Source organism: Sycon ciliatum, chromosome 1 (genome assembly GCF_964019385.1).
Source record: "Sycon ciliatum chromosome 1, ocSycCili1.1, whole genome shotgun sequence".
Taxonomy (NCBI): Eukaryota; Metazoa; Porifera; class Calcarea; order Leucosolenida; family Sycettidae; genus Sycon; species Sycon ciliatum.
The window spans coordinates 19,698,978-19,723,744 of record NC_088643.1 but is presented as its reverse complement, the minus strand read 5'-3'; the positions used below and the strand labels follow the sequence as shown (position 1 = coordinate 19,723,744).

General features: G+C 47.6%; 2 protein-coding genes across 2 annotated transcripts in view; one reads left to right on the top strand and one right to left on the bottom strand.

Moving 5' to 3' along the window:
• LOC135817008 (SH3 domain-containing protein 19-like) overlaps window positions 1-3,499 on the top strand; it is a 9,635-nt gene extending 6,136 nt beyond the window's left edge. The window contains exons 9-12 of the mRNA XM_065330111.1: window positions 701-801; window positions 1,326-1,533; window positions 2,436-2,536; window positions 2,870-3,499. Of these exons, the coding sequence (XP_065186183.1) occupies window positions 701-801; window positions 1,326-1,533; window positions 2,436-2,536; window positions 2,870-2,989 (530 nt within the window). The 3' untranslated portion in view covers window positions 2,990-3,499. The remainder of the gene's footprint in view (window positions 1-700; window positions 802-1,325; window positions 1,534-2,435; window positions 2,537-2,869) is intronic.
• A 29-nt stretch (window positions 3,500-3,528) lies between these two features.
• On the bottom strand, window positions 3,529-24,071 carry LOC135816997 (trafficking protein particle complex subunit 10-like). The gene is made up of 24 exons (XM_065330104.1): window positions 23,829-24,071; window positions 23,663-23,744; window positions 22,101-22,248; window positions 21,583-21,764; window positions 21,134-21,332; window positions 20,545-20,656; window positions 18,758-19,005; window positions 18,051-18,212; window positions 17,537-17,639; window positions 17,070-17,146; window positions 16,141-16,232; window positions 15,732-15,872; window positions 14,984-15,153; window positions 14,397-14,530; window positions 13,268-13,486; window positions 10,320-10,517; window positions 9,676-9,886; window positions 8,468-8,635; window positions 7,902-8,107; window positions 7,434-7,540; window positions 6,579-6,705; window positions 5,650-5,698; window positions 5,318-5,391; window positions 3,529-4,226 (listed from the first exon to the last, which is right to left on the bottom strand). The coding sequence occupies exons 1-24, from the start codon at window positions 23,851-23,853 to the stop codon at window positions 4,146-4,148; spliced, it is 3,315 nt and encodes a 1,104-aa protein (XP_065186176.1). The 5' UTR covers window positions 23,854-24,071; the 3' UTR covers window positions 3,529-4,145.
• Between the last annotated feature and the right edge of the window lie 696 nt (window positions 24,072-24,767).

Here is a 24,767-nt window from a genome sequence, read left to right as displayed (position 1 = left end):
ATATTAGAGATAATACGGTAAGTACATGTATGAACAAACAAGGCCGGTCTAGGAAGCTCGAGGTAGAGTGCTCAGTGTACGAATGTACAGAGCAGTATACACACACAACAGAGGCGAAAGGCTGTGCTAGCTGTAACTTAAAAAGTTTCCCGCATCGGAGCGATCATCAGACAGCAGCATTCACGGTGAATGCTGCTGTCTGATGATCGCTCCGATGCGGGAAACTTTAAGTTACAGCTAGCACAGCCTTTCGCCTCTGTTGTGTGTGTAAGTATAATGTATGTATATTGCTAATTACATCATATCATGTGCTATCTGTATGATGCCTTCTGCATTCATACAAGCCCTAAGTACACGTATTGTGTATTGGCTAATTGCATATCATTGTACAACGTGCCGGATGTCTGCTGCGTTCACCCCAGTCATGGCAGTGCAGCAAAACTCACCGGTGCAAGCAGTTGACCAGGTAGTGCAAGGAGAGCAAGAAGCTAATAAGTAATAGAATAAAATGAATGCCCAGGCATGGATGTATCTATCATCAAGCAGCATGGACGTACTGAATCACTTCGCCTGAGGCAATCCCTGCTGAGAGATGCGAGGGGTAGTTCTGAAAAGATGAGAGGTGATATGATTTCACGTGCATTTTCGGTGTGTTAAAAATGCAATTGGCTATTCTTTGTCCCTTGCCATTGCCTTGCAGAAGAGCCTTCGGCTGATATGTCTGCTGGTGACGCGAAGCCCGCTGCTGCTGCTGCTACCGAAGAACCCAAAAAGGCTGAAAAAGAAGCGGAGGCAAAGGAGGTAATTGTCCTGTGTTGTTGCTGTTGCTGTCATTGTCGTTTTCGTTGTTCTGAAATCGTTTATTCTCGTAATGGGCCGTGACCAATAAGAGATGTTTTTTCATCTTTCATTGAGAGCCTAGCCATATGGTTAGATGAGAAGGCAGAAACGCCAGTGTACCTGGTGAAGTAAAATAAAAACAAACAAACAAACAACCTAGGATAGGACAGGTTTCTATGATTCATGATGACCTATACAAGAGTATTCGCCGTGGGATCGGTTTTATGCAGCACAGATGTGGATCTGCACACTCTGGTTTATGTACAAGTCGTAGTCTTGATGATATGCACATCAGAATGCTCCATGATATTGGGCAGGCTTGCATCACATGTCCCGAAAAAGTCACGGGGAGGCTCAAACCCCAAATGCATTTGGGGGGGGGGGGGGGCGCCCCTGGCACAGAACCCGCTCGTTGCCTTCTGCTTACTTCTAACATGTGTCCCCCTCCTGCGTATATTGTGCATTTGTTGTCTGTCCACGCGCAGGGAGGCCGAACAGATCCGTATGCCGTGGCCACGTTCGACTACAAGGCCGAGGCGTCCGACGAGCTGACGTTCTCGGCCGGGGACGAGATCTTCCTGCTGCGTCGCATCGACAAGGAATGGATGGAAGGTGTACACGTGAACAAGACCGGTATCTTCCCGGTGGGCTATGTGGAAATCAAGATTGATCTGCCCGAAAACGAAGCAGCCGGTAAGGCCATGTTGCGCTGCTCTAACGTGCTGTGAGATTTGTACTTTGTAGATCTGAAGAGCTGAGATGCAACACCCGCTAAGCGCCACATTTTGAGAAAATCATATTTTCAGCTCAGTGTACTCGAAAGGCCTAGGGGCAAGTCTGGCCGTAGAGGCAGGAGCTGCTAGAGGCCTTCTTGTTTCAACGAGCTTGACATAGTGAGGGTGGCGCTCATCTCCTCTCCCTTGTTGCCGTTGTCTTCCGAATGTCTCCAAATGAAATCAGGTGCCACTACCCAATCCCAGGTGGGTATCCCGGGCATGGAAATAAATAATCTTTGCTGCAACTGGGAATTGAACACACGGCCTCTCATCAAGTGTCCGTAAACAACAGTATGCAACTGTGATCTCCGGTCTATGGGCCATATGCAAGGCACGTTGCCTTCACTACATCATACAGCTACAGTCTTCGCACTGTGCAAAATCTCTTTCTCTGTGGTTTGAAGTGAACTTTTGTATGGAAGGAAAGTTTGTGCATCCGAAACTTATAGATCGCGGCGGTACTCTAACGAATCGAGCAAAACAGATGTGCTGGTACATGTATGGGACATTGTGGGCTTGAGTTCATGAGTGCAGGGCGCCCAGACCCATAATTTACCAGTCGCGTACTCGTGTTGTGTTTGGACTGTTGCTCTCATGTTGAAGTACTGTAGTGTGTTGAAAGGCAATGTTCCTGCCACTTGTCAAGTGTGCTTGTCAAGTGTGCACTACTGCTTCAAGGGCTGTACTGTGTGTACTGGGAAGAACACTTGAGGGCATGAAAAGCATGGGCAACGTGCTTGGCTGGTGCTCATTCTCTTCTGTCTCCTTTGCACTTCTTAACAATACTTCCTCCGGACTGTTCTTTCTCGTGTGCTGCAGTGAAACTCTCTAGCAATATCTCAGCCGAGTCCGATCTGAGTCCACGTGTTGAAGCACTGTTCGACTTTGGAGCAGAGCAGGATGACGAGCTGACGTTTAACGTAAGCTGTCACTGTACATGTACTTGTATTGGTCGTGCCCGCAACGTCTTGGTATGCATTGTGATACAGTCTAACGGTACTCTCAGTATGCTTTCGGTACCTCCGTCCTTGGGACAAATTGCATGACTTGTCGAGTGTCGAGCATGCTACATGTATATAAATAAAGCCTGTTCACATTTTCATTTCAGCATGTATCCATACGCACAATGCCTGAAGCCAGGGAAACATGTCCAAACGTGTGGTTTACTTGGTGAGACTGTGGCTTGAACCGTGGAAAACACTGCAGCTGTGTCTTGTGCTCTTTGCTCGTGTTTCTTTTTTTTTACTTTGCAGACTGGTGATATAATCTATCTACTGGATCGCGAAGGCAAGGACTGGTACATGGGTGAGCTGAACAACAAGATCGGAAAGTTCCCGTCCAACTTTGTTAAGGTCATTCTCGACCTGCCGTAAAACAGGACGACGACCTGACTGGCATCGTGACTGTGAGCAGTTCACACCTGAATCACACACACCACTGTGCGCTGTGGTGTGAGGCAATGTGCATCGCCACGTATGCATCTGTTGAGAGCTACCACTGGCCATTACAAGCGCCTTTTTTTTCCAGTGGTAGTGTGCGCTGGGCATTCTGCTTTTTGAACGTCTCAAGTAGATTTTTTTTCAGAATTTTCTGACCTGCTTTTGCCAAACTTGGGTCTTTATTGGAGCACCATCTCATGTGCTGCCGGCCAGTGCATAGATATAAGAGGCGATCGCGTTCTTTCGTTCCAAACCTGCTTAGTGAAATATTCCGCAGGCATCTCCGTGCAGCATCCTGCGTGCATCGCTGCCATATTTGCAGATATTTAGCCGATAATATTCTTTACAGCAAGAGAACCCCCCCCCCCCCTTAGAATCTGTTTTACTCGTGTAGTTTTCTATATCATGATATTTTATTACAATAGTCACTCCACTCGCACAAGACATTGTTGAAATGGTTTTCTGTGTTATAAGAGGAGAGGCAGCTTTGTCTGCGTGCCCAGCGTTCACAAAATTAGCAAAATTGAACAGAAGATAAGATCTGAACAGGTTGTTAAAACATGGCTAAATATTGGCCAGATTCCCTAACGGTCTACGTTCTATTCTTACTGGAGCGCCCAGCTGGCCAGAGAGAGTGGTGAAAACTCTCTAAACTTGCTATTTTATGAACACGTGAAAGAAAATAGAGTGAAGTAAAAAAAATACTACGAACTGTAAGAGAAGAAATGTGTAACGATGCTAACAGCAATTTGTAAAGATGCGTAGCAAGCAGCAGCAGCAGCAGGCGGCAATGGGTTAAAAAGTGGTAAAAACAAGCGTGGTGAGCAATGTGAGGTATGACTGGTTATGCTGGGATGTATTCTTATGAGCTCAAGTATTGTCGTTCCAGCCATGCTGGTGACTGGGGCATGCACGGCGGGTGAATAAATAGTAATTTTTCGTGAAGTCTCTGGAAACAGGGTATTCTGCAGACACATGGCGGACAAAAAGCCATCGGAAGCGGCTTCAGCAAGAGGCCATGTTGGATAGTGACGCCCTGCACCTTACTCCTCAGGTACATGCTTGTTTAACTGTGAGTACAGGATTAGGACTATAGGAAGAACGTCATCTGGTTTGTGGTGGTGCTGGCAGTGTTAGCTGGACCATTCCGGCTAGACTCCGCTCCGTTTCCCTGCCGCGCAAACAACAGCAGCAACGTACAGGACAAGCAACAAGAGGAGAAGTTATTCAATGCACGGCCACCGTGCATGTACGTTTGCAACATGCATACAAGTATACTGGTTGAACATACAGCCAACTCCTTGGTTTAACGAACACAATTTTGTGCAGGAGAATTAGTTCTTCATAGCCGAAGTTTGTTTTAACGGAAATGCACTCACACTATGCAAGTAGCAAGTCATGACTGGCAAGTGGCCCATGACAGCATGACTGCACTTGGTTTACATGCAGCCCTACAAGATTTGGTTCGTTATAAACGAAAACTGTTCGCTATAAAGGGTCAATTAATATTTTGTATGGGTTCAAACAGGGACATGGACAAGGGTTCACGAAATTCGATATGCGAGTTCGTTATAAGTGGAGTCGACTGTACACTGGTACTAGCATACCAAAGAGCGTATAAGCACTATCCTGTGGTCACAGAGCCTCGAAGTTCGGAAAGTTACGTTTTCCTTAACTACAACAGCATGCATACGATAAGTACAGTACCAAGTACTTATTTCACCTTGGTTTGGCAGCAAAGAGAGTACTTTGTATGTTTGTTGAGAGCCAGGGTAGTGTGTAGATGTGCATGTGGCTGTGTTTGAAGGTTGAGAATTCTTTGAAAAGACTAGTCCATTCACAAAAAAGATGGGCCCTGGCTCTGGCGAGCTCCCGTATTCGGCGATTTTTCAAGATTTTATCGTACACAGTGCAGTGCTGCGAAATTTGAAATTTGAAAAAGGGTCCAAAAAGGGTGCCTGAACTGGGGTTCGAACCACACAATGCACTGTTGCAGGCAGGGTCAAACGGCCTGGATTTTGATGGTTTTTCCCCAATTCAGTGCTCTTGGGGCAAAATGTGGCCGAAATCCTATTCTTGTTAGGGCTTGCTTTTTGGAGAAATAGACTTCAGAAACATAATTGGAAGAGGATTCCATAGGGGATTGCAGAATAAAATTCTAAAAAAAACTAAATGTTTGACCCATTTATGGCCAAAACCTAGAAGTTCATCTTTTTCTGAATGGACTGTATAAGCACACTACACAAAAGTTTGAGGCATTACCTGATCGACAACCGTCGTGTACGTGGCCAATACCTTGACTTTACCAGAGATGTCCTTTGCATTGGGTTTACCATCTAAACAACGAATCATATTGAAATAAGAATAAGGATTAGCGCATAGCAGTTACATGAACAATGCACACACACTGGAAGCTACTGAACAGTCAAGAAATCAGGCAAACACCACAGCCAAGTCACTGTCAAGCACAGGGCCCGCCAAACTAGCAGTACGGGAAACTGCCCATTGCAGTGTTTACACGGTAATAACAAGTGCTGAGTGTTGAGCACTTCACACAGTTCACAGCGAGGGAAACTATTCAAACTAACACTTACATTGGGGTAGTGTCCACAGTGACGCAAATACACCCTGGTACAACAGAGTCTAGAGAGGAAAGAAACAACAACAAAAGAGTTCACAGGAATTCAGCCCATACTAGTATTCCCCTTTTGCAAAAGTCTACACTAAGAAAGTGGTGGACAACGCGCAACTGCATTATGGAGAAAAGGGGGTTTGTCAACTGACAACCGCTCCATTCAGTTGCTATTCACAATCGGTGGGCGACTGGCCCGAAACATCATAGTTTTTTCGATATCACAATAACATTAATTTTTCATCCAGCGCATGCGGCGGTTGTGAATAGCAACTGAATCGAGTGGTCGTCAGTTGACAAATCCCCTTTTCTTCGCAAAAGTCAGCTTGCAAATTCGGGATCCTGACAAATCAACACTTTGGCTCGCATGAAAGTACAGTAGGTAGGAATGTCCGCGTTCCGATAAGCTAAACGCTGACTCATCTACCGAGCGCACACTGCAGCGAAGGTAGCTGGAAAGGAAATTTAACCTGAAGCATGCAGTGTTTTCACTATGCCATGTACAAATGATACGCCCAACAACTAGCCAGTCGCCCATTACATCGGAGTAGTGAATGAGCAACCTAAATATTTGCCACCCATGTGACATCGCCATTGAGGGCCAATGACTCCTTGTCATGAAGGTTTTCACTTAACTGGCTGGTGGAAAGCATGTCAATCCTGGTGTAGACTGTGGGTGTGAGGTACCCCAACCAGCAATCTCTACGGCCGTGTCATTCTTTTCAACAAGACAGGAGGAGAGCCTCCAGTAGTATGTCCATAGTAAAGCAGATGTTCGTTTGTTCAAAACAGACCATCAATAAGAAACTGGACTGATTGTTGGCTGAAAGTATTAATGTCTGAGGCCCCGGAATTGGCAAACAGCCTCTAGTGCAATGTTGAGTTACTTACGGTCTTGATGACTGACTGTTCAGACTGGAATGTTTGCAGTTGCTCTTCACCCTCACACCAGCACACTCGCATCTCCACAGCCAGCGGGCAACTACTGTTACTTGTCGTGGAGAGTGAGAGTAGCACCCTGCAGCATGACCAAACAACGCCACATACACACACAACCCCACATACGCACACATACAAACACAGTGACACTTGTGTACTTGCACTTGCTCACTACCAAAACTAGTTACGTGGATCTCCCCGGGAGAGGGCCCTCAGAGGGGAGAGAGATGGAAAGATGAAGCTATTGAACCGCCTAATGGCCGACACACCCTAAAAACCCAAAGTCTGCATGGACTTGGACATGATCCCACTTATTGGCTCACCACAATTCAGTAAGTGAGCGAGGACAAGGTGCAGAAAAAAGGATTGACGGCATTAGGGTATCCGTCCCGGGATCCAACTGCAGTTACCCCTGCCCCCAGTGAAGGTAATACTTACTATTAGTGTGGGCGGCTAAATCACACGCACACACTCACGCACACACGCACACACCCAGGGGCGTGCTCGGCCCCCCAACTAGGGGGGGGGGGTGCACGGGAGCCGAGGGGAGCCCCCCCGGCAATTTTCTGCATTTTGTTTGCAACCTTTCTTGAATTTTAGAGCATATTTGCATACATTACAATTGCAATTACCCAGATTGAAAATTTTTGGGGGGTGCACGTGCCCCCCGTGCCCATCGCCGAGCACGCGCCTGCACACCTGTCCTCATAGTAGGCTCATATACATGTAGGCTATTTGAGATGGTCAAAGTGAGAAAACAGGTTGCATTTCTTCAAAGAAGAGAGCTGAACACAGACAGCAGCTTACCCTTGCGGTGTTGAGTGTGCTGTATGGGAAAACTCCAGCGCTGTACAGATCGAACAGCAAATGCGCTCTGTAAACTCCACAGCTGAATCGTCCAATATTGCCAACACCTAAGAACCAAGAGAGGAGAGAGAGAGGGGAGAGAGAGAGAGAGCATGTGTGTTAGGAGCATGTGTACTTGAGTATGTGTGTGCACGTGGGTGGGTGTTTAGGATCCATACACGGTTGGGTGGTTTGCTTGACAGCAGGATGACAAATCTGCTGGTGGTGACTGGACTGGGCCCTCCCGGCCAGGGATCCACTGTTGGTATGGAAAATTCACAACATGACATGACACTTAAATCACTGAATTTGTACGTGTTTACGCCAAGCAGTGTTCGCACCAGTTCCAGGGCATCAGATACATGTGTGAACTTTGGGTTGAATTACGCCTAGCACCCCTGCACGGTATTAGTATGGGTGGGTACATACCTCGCGAGTTACTGTCGGTAACATCTTAGCCTTGCGCGGAGCATTCCCTGCGGGCGCCGCACTCTCCGCATCTCTCATCACCGACCTGTCCAGGTCCAGACTGATAGGGATGGTGAGACAGGAGTGTGGCGACAGCGACGGCATTGTGAACACCACGGCTCTGCCTTTTGACTCGCACCACTTTAGCGTGACATCCTCCTCTTTACCTGCAGAGAGAGAGCAGCGCATGCCCACAGCAGCGAGACAGTAAAAGAGAGTAAACTGGCAAAGTGAAAGAGGGAACGAAACTAGGTAATACAACAGCTATGAGTGCAAGGCTCAACGTCAAATTAATAGCCTTCAGTAAGGTTGATAGAAGTAAACACACGTGTATCTTCAATGAAAAACACAGATGTTCTGACCGTCTGGAACAAAATAGTCACTCCATAAGGTTAGACGTGACAATAGGTACACCAGTCACCAGTATGTGTGCGTGTGTGTGCGACACATTGTGGTAGCAAACGAATGAAGACGAGGGGGAGGGAAGAGAGAGAGAGAGAGAGAGAGAGAGAGAGAGAGAAACACACCTGTTTGCCGACAAACGAGCCTGGCTTCCACCGTCTCATCGAGACAGATGGTCATTCCATCCACTGGTGTCAGGATCAGCGAGACAAAGTGTTCAATGACGTCATCAGCCGTGCTCACATTCAGTAACAGCGACTCTTTGGTACCCGCGAAAAGTAAACGATTCTCACCTGTTGTCACAAGACAAGAACATAGCAGAATATGGTACAACAAAACCGCACGATTAAAATACATGTAGTGTAGTACAACATGTGCTGCGGCCGATGTTTGGGGTTCCTGAAGAGAGGGTCAATCATGAGTACAGTCAACTTCGCTTATAACGACACTCGGCGGGGCATCAGAAAAGTGTCCTTATTCGCGAAGTGTCGTCATACCCGAAGTCTCATTATATGTGTCACAGTTGGATGGGACTTTGCTCTGGGCATGAAAATTGTGTCGTTATTCGCGAATTGTCGTTATATCCGTAGTCCTTATTACCGAAGTAATTTAGTTGACTGTATGCCCCTCAACATTGGCCAGCTATACACTAAGGAGTTTACTGGCATCAGCAGTGAAATTCACAGAGCCATTTACGACTCGTAGCAAGCCATTACCTCAGCGACTGCACCCATGACACACTTCCTAGGGTTCCCTGTAAAAAGGCGTCGTCGCCTGTTGGGAATTCCCTAGTAAAACAAGAATTAATAATAATAATAATAATAATAATAATAACTTGCGACGTAGTTGTGTAAAAGTAGTTGAAAAGAGAAGTGAATGTGAGGCATCATGTCATTTCAGCCATAGGGACAGAATATCACTGTATAGTACCGGCCACTGCCTTCATCATTTTAGTCTCCGCGGGTGTCAGGCTACATAGCACACACCGGGAATGATGATCTTACACAGCGTGTGTGTGTGTGTGTGTGCGTGTGTGTGTGTGTGTGTGCACGCATGCTTAAGCATGTTTTTCGATCTTGACAGCATGTTACAAGGCGAGGACGCGTAGTGCTCCTGACTGCAACCATAACCCGGTTGGAAAACATGTTAAACTACCAAGCAAGGCTTCTGTATATACCATGCTTAAGCATGCGCGTACATGCATGTGCACATGCATTTCTGTCCGTGTGTGCATGTGCGTGCCTAGCGGATGCAACACAGCATGCACACACACTACAATGTATGTAGTACAGTGCACAGTGAATGGTGCATGTAGTGCAGGGGACTGACCTACCTGATGCTAGCTGTAGGTCTATAGAGTAACTGGGCTCGGCGGGTACCACATCCAAAGCCAGTACACTGCTATCAGCCGTGGACGAGAGTGACCCAATGGTCTGTGCCGATGGGAACATGGCACTACGAGACTGCGAGAGGATGTACGCTAGCCGCACCTGACCGAGGTCGAGCTGAGCGGACGCCGCCGTTAAATGCCCGACGATGGTGCTCTGGTGACGGTTGATACAGCAAATGCCACGGGACACATGCACATACGCGTGCGCGCACACACACACACACACGCGCACACACACGCACACACACACACACACACACACACACACACACACACACACACACACACACAAGCATCTTAAAATACAACACAAGACCCAAGTAGTGATAGCAAAAGCAAAGCTTGATATGAACCTGCAAGCAGAGAGCAAATGGATTCTGAGTTAAAATCAACATAAACATTAGACACTATGTTCATGGCTGGATATAGCACAGCTATAGTGTGTATAAAAACCATGCAACTGAGTGCTGCGAGTAACTGTTACAGGGTTGGAATTCAAATGACGCAAAACACAAGTCTGGATACAGATCTCCAAGAAGAAACACACACACACACACACACACACACACGTGCACACACAGCCATACCTGCGACGTCAACTCGACGAGATTAGCGCCAGGGCGCAGCACAACATCACTTGCCGACAGGATGAGATCTCGACTGCTACAGCTAGGCATGCGCTTGAAGGAGTCGGACGGCTGACTGGAAAAGAGAAACTCAAACTCCTCGGGACCCCTGGTGAAGTGTTCGCTACGAACGGTATCAGGAGACATCGGATCATCCTTCTGAGGGCACACAAGAGAACGCACACCAGAGGGAATTCGAGTCGGGCAAATACTAGTATGTGTACCAGAGAATACATGAACAACATCTATAGAGTGGCTTTACCTCTATAAAATGACAATACGGGACAGCAAAGTTGCTTCCAACTCCACTCTTCAGTCAACCCCTGCATCTATGGGTCACATGGTGTCGGCTATGTTGGTTGGACTGTCCACATCATGCATCATGACACGCCCTGATCACTTTCTACACAAAATCTAGTCAAATGACAACGATGTGAAAATGCTCCATAGCATAGCACGCACTACAATGTAGCAACTCTGCATGCCATGACATTCTAGTCCCTTTAGAGTGACACAGGCTGAGAGACTCCAGACCGTTTTCAAAAATTTATTTCGGGATTTATGTACTTTTGGTGATACACATACCGACAAGTCCGGGCAATAAGGGATACCTGGTGATGTGTAACAATTCTCCTGAACGGAGGTTTAGTTCAGACAATTGAGGTTTAGGAAAACCAGGGTTTTGGGAAGTCAGGTCTAAGTGTAAGTGAGGTTCAAGTGCACCTCAACAAGGCTGATCCTTCTCTCGCGTCTGCTTCACCAAGCCAATAGACACCCTTAGCAAACAACGTTATGTTGTAACGGTATTACTGTAAGGGGAAAAATACCGAGATTTGGGTTCGACCTTTAGCAAGATACACGCTAATTTTAGTACGCTGTTGCCATGAGTATAGCTTTTATTTCGCGCGGTACAACCACTTATGGCTCCATATACGCGATAAAAGGTGAAATGGGTACGCACTACGCAATATTTGGCCAAAAAACGTACCGTTTGTCACAACGATAAATCAACCCCCATAACGTTTTTTACGCTGCAGATTCAACGCTATTTGGGTGATCCAGGTTCGAGTACCGTAGAAAATAGCGTTACCGTTGTTGGCCAAGGGTGTCAAATGTCTATCAGCAACGTTTCTATGTGTGTACTGCCTTGGGCTGAGACTCGAAACCAGACTCAAACAAATCTTAATCCACATCTTAATCTTTTCTTTCCCGTTTCGTTGGTGCCATTATCTGCCATTAGAGTGTACTGGGGGTACCCACACCCCTGTCGCCAATGGAAGCCATGGTGGGCTGGAAACAGTCGAAGCGTGCAGCCTCAGTGACTGGGCCACGAAGCATGCAAAGCGGTCTGCCCGGATTCGTGACCTGATTGATGCCGAGCTCTCGGCGAACGACTTCGTTGAGGATGAATCGCATTGTCCATATGCTGTTGGTGATCGAGTGATGTTACAGCACCCAGATCGACATCAGAAGCGCCTTGCACCATTTGAGCGTGGCTGGATAGTTAAGGCAATCGTGAGTCCAATGACTGTGGTTATTGAAAAGCCAAGTCCGGACAACCGTCGAGTGCCGGAAAAGGTTGTCAACATTGCCTTGCTGAAGAAGGATCTTCCTAATGATTCTGCCTATGTAGCTCCCACAGAGGCTAGCATTTGTAGTGACGATGAAGATGACAATGGTATTGGTGTCACCATCAATATGGCTCCAGCTGGACGGTATGCGCTACGACCTTGTGGCCAGCTCCAGGCATCAGCACATTATCGAGTAACAGTATGGCCATTGTGTAACCGGATATGGTATCAGGGGGAGAGGTGAAGTAGAATAGTTCACCTCATTCTCCACAAGTACATGACACCATAATGCACAACTATTTATTGCTTCGAATTATAAACTTGAATTTGTATGTCGTGTTCTTCGTTTGAGACTTTGCTTACCGTTCTTCTATCCATGCTCTGCATTCTCCGCGCCTGCTCTGTTCCTTTCTTCTCTTGCTAATGCAATGTTTCCTTTTCTCTGACTCACAGACTGTCAATTTGTCTAGTTTCAAATTGTTTCATCGTCTGCCAGGTTGCAGAAATCGTTTCCTGCATCGTAGCTAACTGTTACTTTTTCGAACACATTTTCGCGTAGGCATTTTCACGAGTTATCTTGACGTCATGCCCTATCAGCTACGGCTCATACTGCTTCTGCCTTATTTGCATGCTGCGCTTGCTGCACAGGTTAGCGTCTCCACGCTTGCTGGCCAAAGCCCCATTGACTGCGCCGCGTCCGTGCTCGCACACGTCAGCCGGGCTGCTCCACGTCCCCGCCGGTTCCGTTGAGAGTTCCGGTTTTTCTTCTGTTGTTGATTAGCTCTCCCAAGATTGAGTTCGGTTGTTGTTTTCTCTATATCCTTACCTAACTAATTCATTTCCAAGCACCAGTCCTTTTATTTACATTACTGTCAGAGTCCGCCGTTGTGAGTGCTGTGTGCGGAGCACATGTAGTGGTGAATAATTGTTGTGCGTACACAGACACAACACAGAGAGGGAACGAGACGTTTCTCTCGGAACTCGGAGGGATAAATATGCAATCCACGTGCAGGATGCCACAAATGTACAGACTGGATAATGCAGACAAAATGAAATACAGTGCTCTGGGCCACTGGCCAAGGCGAGCAGATACTGTAGTGTCTCGTATCAAAGCCTGTCTCGTATAGAAGCCGGTTTTGAATACAAGCCTGATTTTCAAGATACACTAGTGGCACATAAGCCTGGCTGTATTGTCAAACGAGTACATAGAAATACCTGGTTCGAACGGACGCCTGATTTGAATAGAAGCCTAGCACTGACATCGGCTTCTACAGGAATACGCCCGGCTTTATCATTTCGCAACATTACGTAAGTCCTGTTTAACTCTACAAGTCTTACCATCTCTTCAAGCATCACTGGCGGAGAAGATGAAGCCGACTCTGCGCCGCTCATCGACACGTCGTGCATGTCGTCGAACACAATCGTGCTCCGTCGCGGGTGTCTGGCCGTCGACGCCACCGCCCTCGGTGAGACACTGGGGTTGGACATGGCCGCCGTGAAGCGCCGCACGCTGCGCAGCGAGTGCATCTGCAATGTCACACTCGGACATTGTAAATCCTGCATGGCAGCCAACAAGCACAAAAAGAGACAGAACTTTGCATGTGCCTACATTCCTTCAGTGCAATACGTCACCGAAGCATTAACCCCCAAAATGCAAAAAGAGCCTAAAATAGTAAAAATGTCACCCTCGGACATTGCAAATCCTGAACGGCAGTGAACAAGCAAACAAAAGACAGAACTACCGGTATTTGTCTACATTCCCACATTCATTCTAGCAGGTTAAGGCTCAGTGTCTACATTCCCTGAGTGCCTTGTAATACGTCACCTAAGCATCAACCCCCAATATGCAAAAGTTTAAATCCTGCAAGGCAGCCAATGAGCAAAAAAATGACAGAACTACAGCTGCGCTCACTGAAATCCGACCCAAAGTGAAGAAAAAAACTGGCGCCCTGGACCAGTTCCAATTACATCACTTTACTTGTACATGTGTACGTCCAGCCGCATCCGTACCACTTCCAGAGCGTCAAGGACCGTGCAAGCTGAGGGCACCAGATATGCACTTTGGGTTTGGATTTCACCGAGCACAGCTGTATTTGTCTACATTCCTTGAGTGCCTTACGTCACCGAGGCATCAACCCCCAAAACGTTAAAGAGTCTAAAATGAATGCACCATGCGTACTGCATGCACATCCGTCTGTCTCTTGTTTCACTCGATTGTCAGTACAGTAGTACCAAGCGCGTAGCTCGCGCATCTGTGGTGTTGTGACTACGTACCAGACTTCACATCTGTGGTGTGGTGACTATGTACCATCGGCAACGTCATAGGTGCCATTTTGCCTATGTAGTAGATACCGGTATGACGGCCACTTGCTGGTGTGGTGGCCGGACTACGCCGACTAAACACGAGCTAATCGCCTAAGCGCACGGCTGGTGCTGTGTTTGAAAGACTCTCCAGCTGGAAACTTACCCTGGTTGCGGTCGACACGACGGTCATACAGACGGTTATCGGTTGGCGAGGGCGCACTTCCGGTGTGGTGGTGGTGATACCACCGATCACAACCAGTGGCTTGCCGGGCAGAATCAGCTTGTTGCTTACTTTTCCTGCAGACAACAGTACAGCAGTATAACATACAACAGTCAATAGACAACAGCCAACAGCAGCAGCAGCGGCCGTTGCAGCAGCAACAGCAACAGTAGCAGCAGCAGCAACAGCAGCAGCAGCAACAGCAGCAGCAGCAACAGCAGCAGCAGCAGCAGCAGCAGCAGCAGCAGCAACAACAGCAGCAACAGCAGCAAAAACCACCAGCAGCCACAGCAGCAGCAGCAGCAGTAGCAGCAACAGTCAACAATAACAGTGAATTGAATAATGAGTGCATGCTGCACAAGAGTGGAAAACAGCGAAGATCTCAAACGTATTGAGTGAATGTATCTCTACAACCCACACAATGTAAACTCGTTACAAACATCAGTACGATGTGCTAACAGAGAAAGTGACACACAAGGTTGAGTGCAATAATGTTGACCAGTAATTAATGATACAGTACATGTACTGACCTGATGATACACTGGGCACATCTCCGTCAGCACTGTCCTTTGCTACAGGACCCAATGCCTCCTCGTTGCTGGTTGTGCTGGCTGTCTCCAGTAGGGAGAGGTACTTCTCACGCTTCTCCACCGACAGTGGTGTCTTGCTAGAGGCTAGGACAGAGCAGGCCACCAAATATCTGAGAGACAGCGCGATCAGATGTAAGGAAAACACGGACGCACGGACACTACAACCAGCCCAGCTAACATACCGCACAGTAAACGTGTACTGAGCAAGCAATACTTGATTACATGTACTTGGCATCGGAGGTGGGTCATCGTAAGTACACAGTGCACAGCCATGCTCCTAAGTATGAGCCGATGTGTTTAGCACAATCACCTGTATGTGAAGACCGGCTCTCTGTGCACTGCGGAGCGGGCACCAAAGACAGATTTCACACTATGACAGACTAGTACAGGCAAGTGCAGCCAGCCATCATGTACCATATTACAACACAGAAATCGTGTACCGTATTTTACCAGTTATAAGTCAACCCCCATACTGGGGGCCTCAATTTCCCCGTCCAATGGTAGTTGAACCCCGGTTTTAAGTCGACTGAGAAAAAGGTTGATTTATGATCGGTAAATACGGTACATGCAGAAGTATCACACAGCATACAGGCAAAGCAGCGTAGACCAAAACACGTTTCTTCTGTACCACACAGCACATGTCTGTATGTGGGAGATGGGATGCAAGCAAAGCTGTACGAGAGGATACTTCTGAGTCTTGCCCAGCGCTAGCCAGCACTCCGCCAGCAGCTCCAGGTTCTGCGCCATGATGCTGGGAAGCAGACTGCTGCAGGCTCCCGAACACGCTTCCATTAGTAGTGGCTCTGCCTGCGCATACTCCTTGAACTGACTGCAGACACACATGCATACAACAAAAGCAGGAGTAAAACAGAAGAGAACGATAAGTGGATCGCTATCGGAGATCTTTTCAACATCAAGCATGCATGCACAAACACACACACACACTATATTGCTGCCTTCCCGAACTAAGAAAACTACCCATCCATTCGTGACAGGTAAAGTCATTCGACCCATAGCCTCGTGGAGGAGAATATCTAGCAATTGTATAATACATGCACATGCTAAGTGGACAAAAAACACGATTTCCAACAACTCACACGAAATACTTTGCCAGCTCAACACACACGATAGAAGCCTGTCTGTGTCGACCTTGCTGGATGAACAGTGCACGTGCCATATTGGACAGCTCCTGAACACATACGCACACACATACGCACACACATACACGCACCCATGCAAGCACACACACACACACACACGCGCGTGCGCGCACACACACACAAAGACGCAGAGAAAGGGCATAGAACGAACGCACTGCCATTGGCACAGCAGTCTTACAACAGAGATTGGAATGCACTCCACTGCCTCGTCCCAACAAACCATCAAGTCACTGACATCGCAAACAATTCCATTCACTGCCTCGTACCAACAAACACACCAAGTCACTGACATTGCAAACAAGAGCCATCCACACTTGGCACAGGAAATATAAACCCATGTCATGTAGCATGGCGACAGAACTGGCACTGCATAGCTTAGCGCTACACTCACGTGCCAGTCCAGCAAGGCACTAAGATTATAGAGGTAATCCGGCATGACCAGTCACATGATAGGGTTGATTCGAACGGAAAGTTGTTGCACGACCTGTCACTTATCACATACGGGACTTGCTATTCCTTGCATAAATCCATCACATCACGTGACTTGCCATCTCCTCACATAAATCCATCACACTTGTGACTTGCCATCTCCCCGCATAAATCCATCACACCTGACGTGCCAGTCCCCACATAAATCCAACACACGCGTGACTTGCCATCCCCACATAAATCCAACACACGCATGACTTGCCCTTCCTTACTCTCCACATAAATCCAACACATGTGTGACTTGCCATTCCCCAGTAATCCCCACATAAATCCATCACACACAGGTGTGGATCACATGACACAGCAATAAGCTCTACAGAATCGATGCAAAGAGCAAGCACTGAAAGGTGAACGGCAAGCATTAATTTATCACGTACCACATAGTGACTCGTGAACTCCTCGCTGGAGCAGAGCGCCTTGCACAGACGCGACGGGGCCGTGGATTCCTCATCGTCTGAGCACAGGCAGGCCAGGCAGACGAACACAATGAAAGCACCGGTCAACGGAAAGCATACTGTTAGGTAGCGTGTCCAGGGAAAAACATCTGCTACACACTGCGATGCGGGAAAGCCATTACATTGTAGGACATGGAGCGAACTCAAAGCATATCGCATAGCCCCCCCCCCACACACACACACACTGAGTAAGTTACTTCAGTGTGTTTGTTCACAGTCTTGATTCGATTCCAGGTACACCAGCAGTTATCTGTACTCTAATGCACAAACGCAAATCGAAAGAATTCCTCTTAACAGATTGAAACTTGACTTGCGTATACAGAAGCGGCGTCTGCCTGCGCGAATCGACTCAGCGACGTCAACAAACGGTACAACTGCATCATGCTTACCAGCTTGTGCGATGCAGCCAGTTATTAGTCGTGCCACGTCGACGCGTTTCTCCTCGGCGACCTTCTCTTTAGTAAGGCCCGCAAGTGAGGCCAGCTGATATAGCTGCACAAGACAAACAGAACAGCCATGTGTTACAGAAAGTCACAAATCACGCAGAATAAGGACACCATGATGGCTCTTCACACATACACATGCAGGCACGCATGCACAAGCGCGCACGACCGCCATATTCTACGGTTCCATACCCGAAAAAGGTTTAAAGACATCGCAAAGGCAACTGGCATTAATAATCTCCTCGAACCTGGTGACAGTGCTAAGGCAGACAAGATCTTTGACATTACAATTTTGTGATCTTCAGGCTCAGTCTGGTGTTTGACTTAACATACCTCCATTCCGCCGGAGTCAATGACAGTTCTGAACCAAACTTCTTGAGCACAGTAACTCCATGGAAGGCGAATAAAAAAAAGACACACCGTTTTGTTTCCAGAGGAAGTACAAAGCCGGTCAGCATACCTTTCGCTGTGCATAGTGCATGAGCCTCGCTTTGTTGAGAGTGAGCAGGGAGACCTGCTCCGGGTCATTGGTCGACTGAGCCAGAAGCTTGTCGATCAGATTCGACACCTGAAAACATGACAGGTACACCCAGCTCTCCGTCACACCAGGAACATTATCGATCTGCAGCCAAAAACAGAAAGAGTGCAAGTTCATGACAGGGTCAGAACACATGGACTAGGAGCTAATTAAACCGGTTTAACCCCTAGTTGTTCTGCAATTAAGTCACACTGTTGCTCTTTATGTGTGTGTGTGTGTGTGTGTGTGTGTGTGCACGTGTGCGTGCGCATGCATGCGTGTGTGTGTGTGCGTGTGTGTGTGTGTGAGCGTGCGTGTGTGTGCATGTTGATAGGGTCAGGTTTGTAATGGTTAGTAGCTGTGAGTGTGTGTTGTAACGGTACGATGCGTTGTTCAGTCCTGGCACTTCTGATGGTACACCGTGCGATGTTTTCTTCTCACATGCGTCCCGTGCATCTCTCCGTGTTCCCACTGTGTCATTCGTTTCTGCCCTTGAGAATTGACAATTCCTGGTCGCTCTATCATCCAGTTAGGTGCTGCATCTGCCGCTAGGGTTTACCGGGTGTTAGCAGCAATCGTGAGTTCCCTTTGGGAACGGACACGATAATTTACATTTTTTTACTATCATTCAGTGTATTTGTCTCACTTACCCGCATCGCGTCGATCTCGCGTAGCGTCGCATGAAGGAACGGCAGCGCTCGCTTGGCCACCTCCACACCACGACCCATCTCGCACAGAAGAGCCGACTGGCGCATGAACAGGTGGTTTCGAATATCGAGCAGCGATGCCCCGCGCGACTTGAGCAGCTCCCGATATTTGACCGACGTCGTCTTGCCCAGCGGTACTCCGGCAAACTCCTCAGCCGGTATACAGATGTCCTCCAACCACGACTGCATTTCTACATCACAATACAGAAACAAATAGAAGCATATACTAGTGCATAGTGCAACATCATGGATTTCTAACATTAAAAGTTGGACGGGTCTTCCCTTGCATGCTCTCTCCCATGCAGCACACGATAGAGTTGGATTCAGAGACATCATTCACAATTCTCTCGCTGATTAATGCCTCTACGATCACCTTGTGATTATGAGTTATACATACATACATACATACATACTAGTGCATGGAATAATGGATCGAAGACTCCACGTGCAGCTCTTCAGTCTGCAAAATGGCTACCAGCACGGGTCTTGAACTCGGGACCTCATGATTCGCAGGCAGGCCTGCAAACCAATCGGCCATATGCGTTGGGAACGTACAAAAGACAGTTTACACGCGATGACCTGCGCCGACAGCCACGGTCAACTGGGTACTCACAGCTCGGAGTTGGGATAACAAGGATGCAGTTTATGGGGTTATGGGCCGCTACACGCCCGATAGGTTGAGAGACTCGCCTCCTCTCCCTTGACTCACTCGTGAGGTCTGCATTCGCCACTAAGGCGTACTAACAGTACAGGCATAGTGAATCTGTGATGGCCTGCGGATGCGAAGGCTAGTTTGTGTGTTTCTGAACATTCAAAAGATGTGGACGCGGATCCCGTGAATATTTTATTATTATAATAATTGTTGTAACATGGCGGTCAAAACACGCCGAATATCACACGCTCTATCTAGCTGCAAACAGCTCTGTCACATCTTGCAAATCCACCTCCGCTCACCATCAAAAATCAGTTCACGCCCGGCACCTTGTCAATGAGTGATGAGATCTTGCTTGGCATTGTTGGTGCATCGTTGCTGCATGTCATCGACTCTGCGCCATGCACGAACTGATGCACCAGCCAGCTAGCGAGATCTCGCCACCCATTGACTGCACCAGGCGCGAACTGGTGGTGATGGTGAGAGGAGATGGGGACTTGCAAGATGTGACAGAACTGTTTGCAGCTAGAGAGAGCGTGTGATATTCGGCATGTTTGACCATCATTTGACAGGACACTAGCGTACCTGTACATGCATACAACTTCAGGCTGAAACCACATCATGTACTAAACAGCATACATACAGCATTCTTGCACAAGTTGGCAAAGAGACAAACGTGAAATCTAAAACAATCCATATATTTGACTCAGCGAGTCAAGCAGACCTTTCCGTAGCTACTTTCTTTCTTCTTTTTGCTCCACGGTACCATTCTATCTGTTTCGGAACGCATTTCTACTATCGCAAGTTGTCACAGCTGTTTAAAGCTGCCCCCTGATTAATTACTGCTGTAACAGTTGCTCAATGCCTCGTTGTAAAAGAAAAGAAGGAAAGGGGGAAGGACAAGTCTTTTGGCTGTTGTTTTCTTTGGAGACAGCAAGTATTGCTTTCCAAGCCAGTTTGGTGGCAGATGTGAATGCATGAGGTCAATCAGGCATCTTATACTCTAGGCACATGTGTCAGTGACTTTGTGACTTTGTACTGGAGCCTGAACAGTGTGTGCGGATGGGGCCAAACTCACCGCCAGCTGAGGTGTTGTTGATGAACTGTGACAGGATAGCATCCAGCTCATCATACTGCACCAGACTCTCATTCAAGCAGCCCCACATCTCAAGCAGAAAGGCAAGTTGCTCCTACGCAAACAAACAAACACCCCCCCCCCCCCCCCCCCACACACACACAAGCACACACACACACACACACACACACACCCAAGCACACACAAACACGGTGAGTCAACGGTGAGTAGACTACCCCCAGTAGTACACACCATACAGTGCTCTAACCCCCTATAAACATAATATGCAACAGATACAGTCATACTAAATTCTTAGGGACCACTTCAAATAAAACCAAGACAGCATAACTCCCACAAGAGTGCACCCCCAGTTTCAGTGCTAGTAACTTCAAAATAGCAATGGCTCTTGGAGTTCCCAGCTAACTTTTCCCACGCTCAACTGAACAACACTGAACAGAAAATGACCGCTCCACGACAAAATGTCCATGTCAGTGAGGGAATGAAAAAGGATAACTGATCTCAAAATGTCAAATTCTCAAATTTAGCTCTTACAGAGTTTTAGAACAAAATTACTCGAGTCCAGAGTACTAACCTGCAGTAGGAAATGATCGGAGTAGTGCCAGCGTGACGTGCGACACTGCTCGCGCCGCTCGCGCACGTAGTCCTCGGAGCGCAGCATCAGCTTGGACAGCGCCTGCACGATCTGCTGGCGCACGCGCACCACTAGCGCGGTGAACGACGGCGACTCGGCCGACGAAATGCCGCCGGGCACCACACGCACAGAGCAACACCTGAACCATAGTAGCACATAGGTGTACATGTAAGTGTGTGCATGCATGCATGCACATACCCACACACATATACATACATACACAAAAACACCATAATCGGGAATCAGCCATGCCCAACATCAAGCGTACGTCCCTCCCTCCCACCCTGCCTGCCCCCCCCCCCCCCCCCCCCACACACACCTACACACCTAACCCTGAAAGTTCAAACTCCTATCACAGACATACTAGTAAGCCGGTGCAGCATACTGACCTGGTTGGCTGCTTGGCACAAAACTCGCTCTTGATCTTGTCGTAGATGGTAGCATTCTTGCCGGCTTTTTTCACCTCCTCGACAACTACGATGACGTAGTTTGGACAGTTGTTGTCGTGGAGCAGCTTCAGCCATTGAATAAGGCTATCACGGTTACCATTCTTGATGAAAGAGTTGATATCCTACAGGAACGAAGAGAAACACAGTCAAACCTGGCTAAGTTGACTGCTCAAGGCACCCCGGAATATATGATCCCCTTACCCAGGGTCATTTGACTGGAAACGACAGCCTTTGTCCCTGATTTCCGTTGTCATGGCATGGTTGAACTGACAAAAAGACTGATTTCACTGACCTGTAGAAGGTAGTTGGGTGGACACACCCATTCCCAAAGCACTGCAAAGGACCGAACCAATTCTTCACGTACGTTTCGGCAATATTGCCATCGCCAGGTAAGAATGAATGAACCTGTTTGTGATGAACAATCTCTTAGAAATACATAATTTAAAGAGCCCATTTACCGTTTCGCCGATCCAGAATAGGTGCAGAACAGGTATCTGATGAAGGCCAACTGGAAGACGACCCTGTGGCTCAAATAGCGCCAATGTTGGTTGGAAAAAGACGAAATTGGGCCGAATCTTGACCTGCCGTGTACCTCGACCATACGACCTGGAATGGGGGGGGGGGGAAGAGAGAGAGGGGAGAGAGAGAGAGAGAGAGAGAGAGAGAGAGAGAGAGAGAGAGAGAGAGAGAGAGAGAGAGAGAGAGAGAGAGAGAGAGAGAGAGAGAGAGAGAGAGAGATCGCAAGCGCAGTGGCAATAGCACTATGACATCGTCTCTTCTAGCACCTACATTGTATGCCATCTCTTTGTTGTAAGAATATCGAATGGCTCAAACTAGGGAATAGCACTGCTTTATACAGAGAATAGCTGTGAAAATGATCGCGTGCTGTGAGATGATATAAAAGCTAACACTAGGAGAATGTGTGCAAGATGACACCGAGACATGTATGGTAACATAATACGGGCAAAGACACATGTACTACTGTAGGTGCCAAAGATCATAGCACGCCGAAGAAAAACAATGAAATTAATTCTCGCGTCCCCAGTAGTACCAAGCGTATATAACCCCTCAGGAGTATGCAACTGCCTGCACAACCTCTATACAGTGCTGCAACGGCAGAACTTCACATCACGTGACATGGTTCAAAAGGTTACGCTGGCAAACGGTGCAAAGCGACCACAAGAGAGTTGAACCCCTCGATTGATGAATATCAGCCGTATGGAGGAACTATTGATGCCAGTATCTACAACCTGGAGTCATGTTGCTAATGTGGTGAATGAGGTCGGCCAGTGAGTGGTGGGGATTTGGGACTAACTTGATGATGAACAGGCCGAGAGCTGCTGTTGACCCTCCTGACCCTTCCACGTCTTCCCAACTCTAACCTGTGTGTGTGTGTGTGTGTGTGTGTGTGTGTGTGTGTGTGCACGCGAGTGTGTGTGTGTGTGCATGGGGTAAAAATACTTTTCGACAGGGCGTTACCACCGAGCCTCTCAGCACAGTCGACCTGAATACACGTCACGTATTCTACGTGTCTGGTGCAAATACGTAGGCCCACCAGGGCACACACTCGCACGGTGCACTCGTGCCGCGCAAAGCGCACTGCACTCGCGGCTGCACTAGCAGGCACAGATGAGCTATGCACCGCATTGAGTCTACGTCCGTGGGATTACTGGTCAGGATCTTTGGCATGTATGTGTTATGTACAGTATACACCTATGTGCGTTCAAGAGAACCAACCAACCAACCGACCGACCCGTAACTCGTCCATGTGAAACCGTGACCAAATTTGTCACGACGTATGTATTTGATTCAAATCTGCACGTAAATTTGAATCCTGACTAACACTACACATATTCCCATCTCGGGATTACCAGATTACTCCGGAGTTCTTCTACGGATTTCTAATGACAATCAATCACGTGGTATCACAGCTCCACAACTAGTATTAACAATTTTGATTTGCACTTGGTAATATAATCACAGTGTTGGGAGTTATAGCCGTGGCGAACGAGGCGGATACCTTTGGAACTCCACTGCATCTTGTGGCAGCCATGTCTGGAGACGATCTTGCAGAGGCTTAGCCGTGTCCACACTTCCCCAATCTGACACAACACCCACAAAGCAAATCTCGAATCAATACAAATTTGGGGACAATCAGTTACTTGTATTTTTTAAAAACGACCTACAAGTTATATTCGGGCGAAGATCCATAGTTTCCTTGAGACCTCTCCAGGCTTCCCTAGATCAATCGTGGTTTCCAATCAGCTCATACTCCTAGCACCTCAGCTTCACCAATCCAAAGAGGAATACTGCATCTTCCTGGTATAGGTGGAACTCAAATCTGACAAAATCAATGTAACTATTACATTTCTCTTCAGTCTTCGACCATACGATGAAGCAGGGAGTAGTACTACAACCCCGGGGGGTTATGAACTCTTGCTACTACCAGGGAGTAGTACTAGGCACTTCAGGCGATTTTTTCAAAACGAGAAATACGCGTATTTCTTTTTTGTATCCGATTCAGATAGGTTTAGGAAGACTCCACAGAAAATTTGAAGCAAAAAGAATAACTTGGCACAGAGATATAGCCACCCAAAGTCGGAGAATTGAATAACGGCATTTTCAGTATTTCGACGGCACCAGCAGCATATCAGAAATTGGCAGAACTTGCTTCAGTGTCTATAGTGGCAAAATACCAGGCTCGCTGGAAGCAGGTCAAAATAACCAGATGAATGCAGAAACAGCATGGTTTGGAAAAACTTCGCATTTTTCATCCGTCCGGCAGCTCCGACGAAGATATCGGGTGTGGTCACCATGGCAACTCCATAGCAACAGCATAGCAACTCCAGCGCAACAGCATGAAAACAGTGCAGAAAAGCCTTTGGAAAAGCATAAGATGAGACTTTGAGGTAAGATAAAGTAACTACAATAATTCAGTGCCAGAACACATTGTTGCTACATGTACAGTACTGACGTGGTGACGAGTACGGAAGAACAATGAGCCGAAGACTGAGCAAACTAGAATTTACCGGGTATTTGACGGAAAGAAATGACAAACTATTACATGTAGAACATCGTCTGCAAATTTTTGGGACTACTGAAACTTCAGCAACTCCAACATGAGA

Bases quoted from the DNA above. Each gene is read 5' to 3' on its own strand.
- LOC135816997 (XM_065330104.1), bottom strand. From the start codon at position 23,853: ATGGATCTTCGCCCGAATATAACTT. The intron at 17,147-17,536 runs GTAAGCATGATG...GCCTGTGCTCAG, and splicing joins TGGCTGCATCGCACAAGCTG to ACGATGAGGAATCCACGGCC. The intron at 9,887-10,319 runs GTATGGCTGTGT...AACCGTCACCAG, and splicing joins TCGTCGAGTTGACGTCGCAG to AGCACCATCGTCGGGCATTT.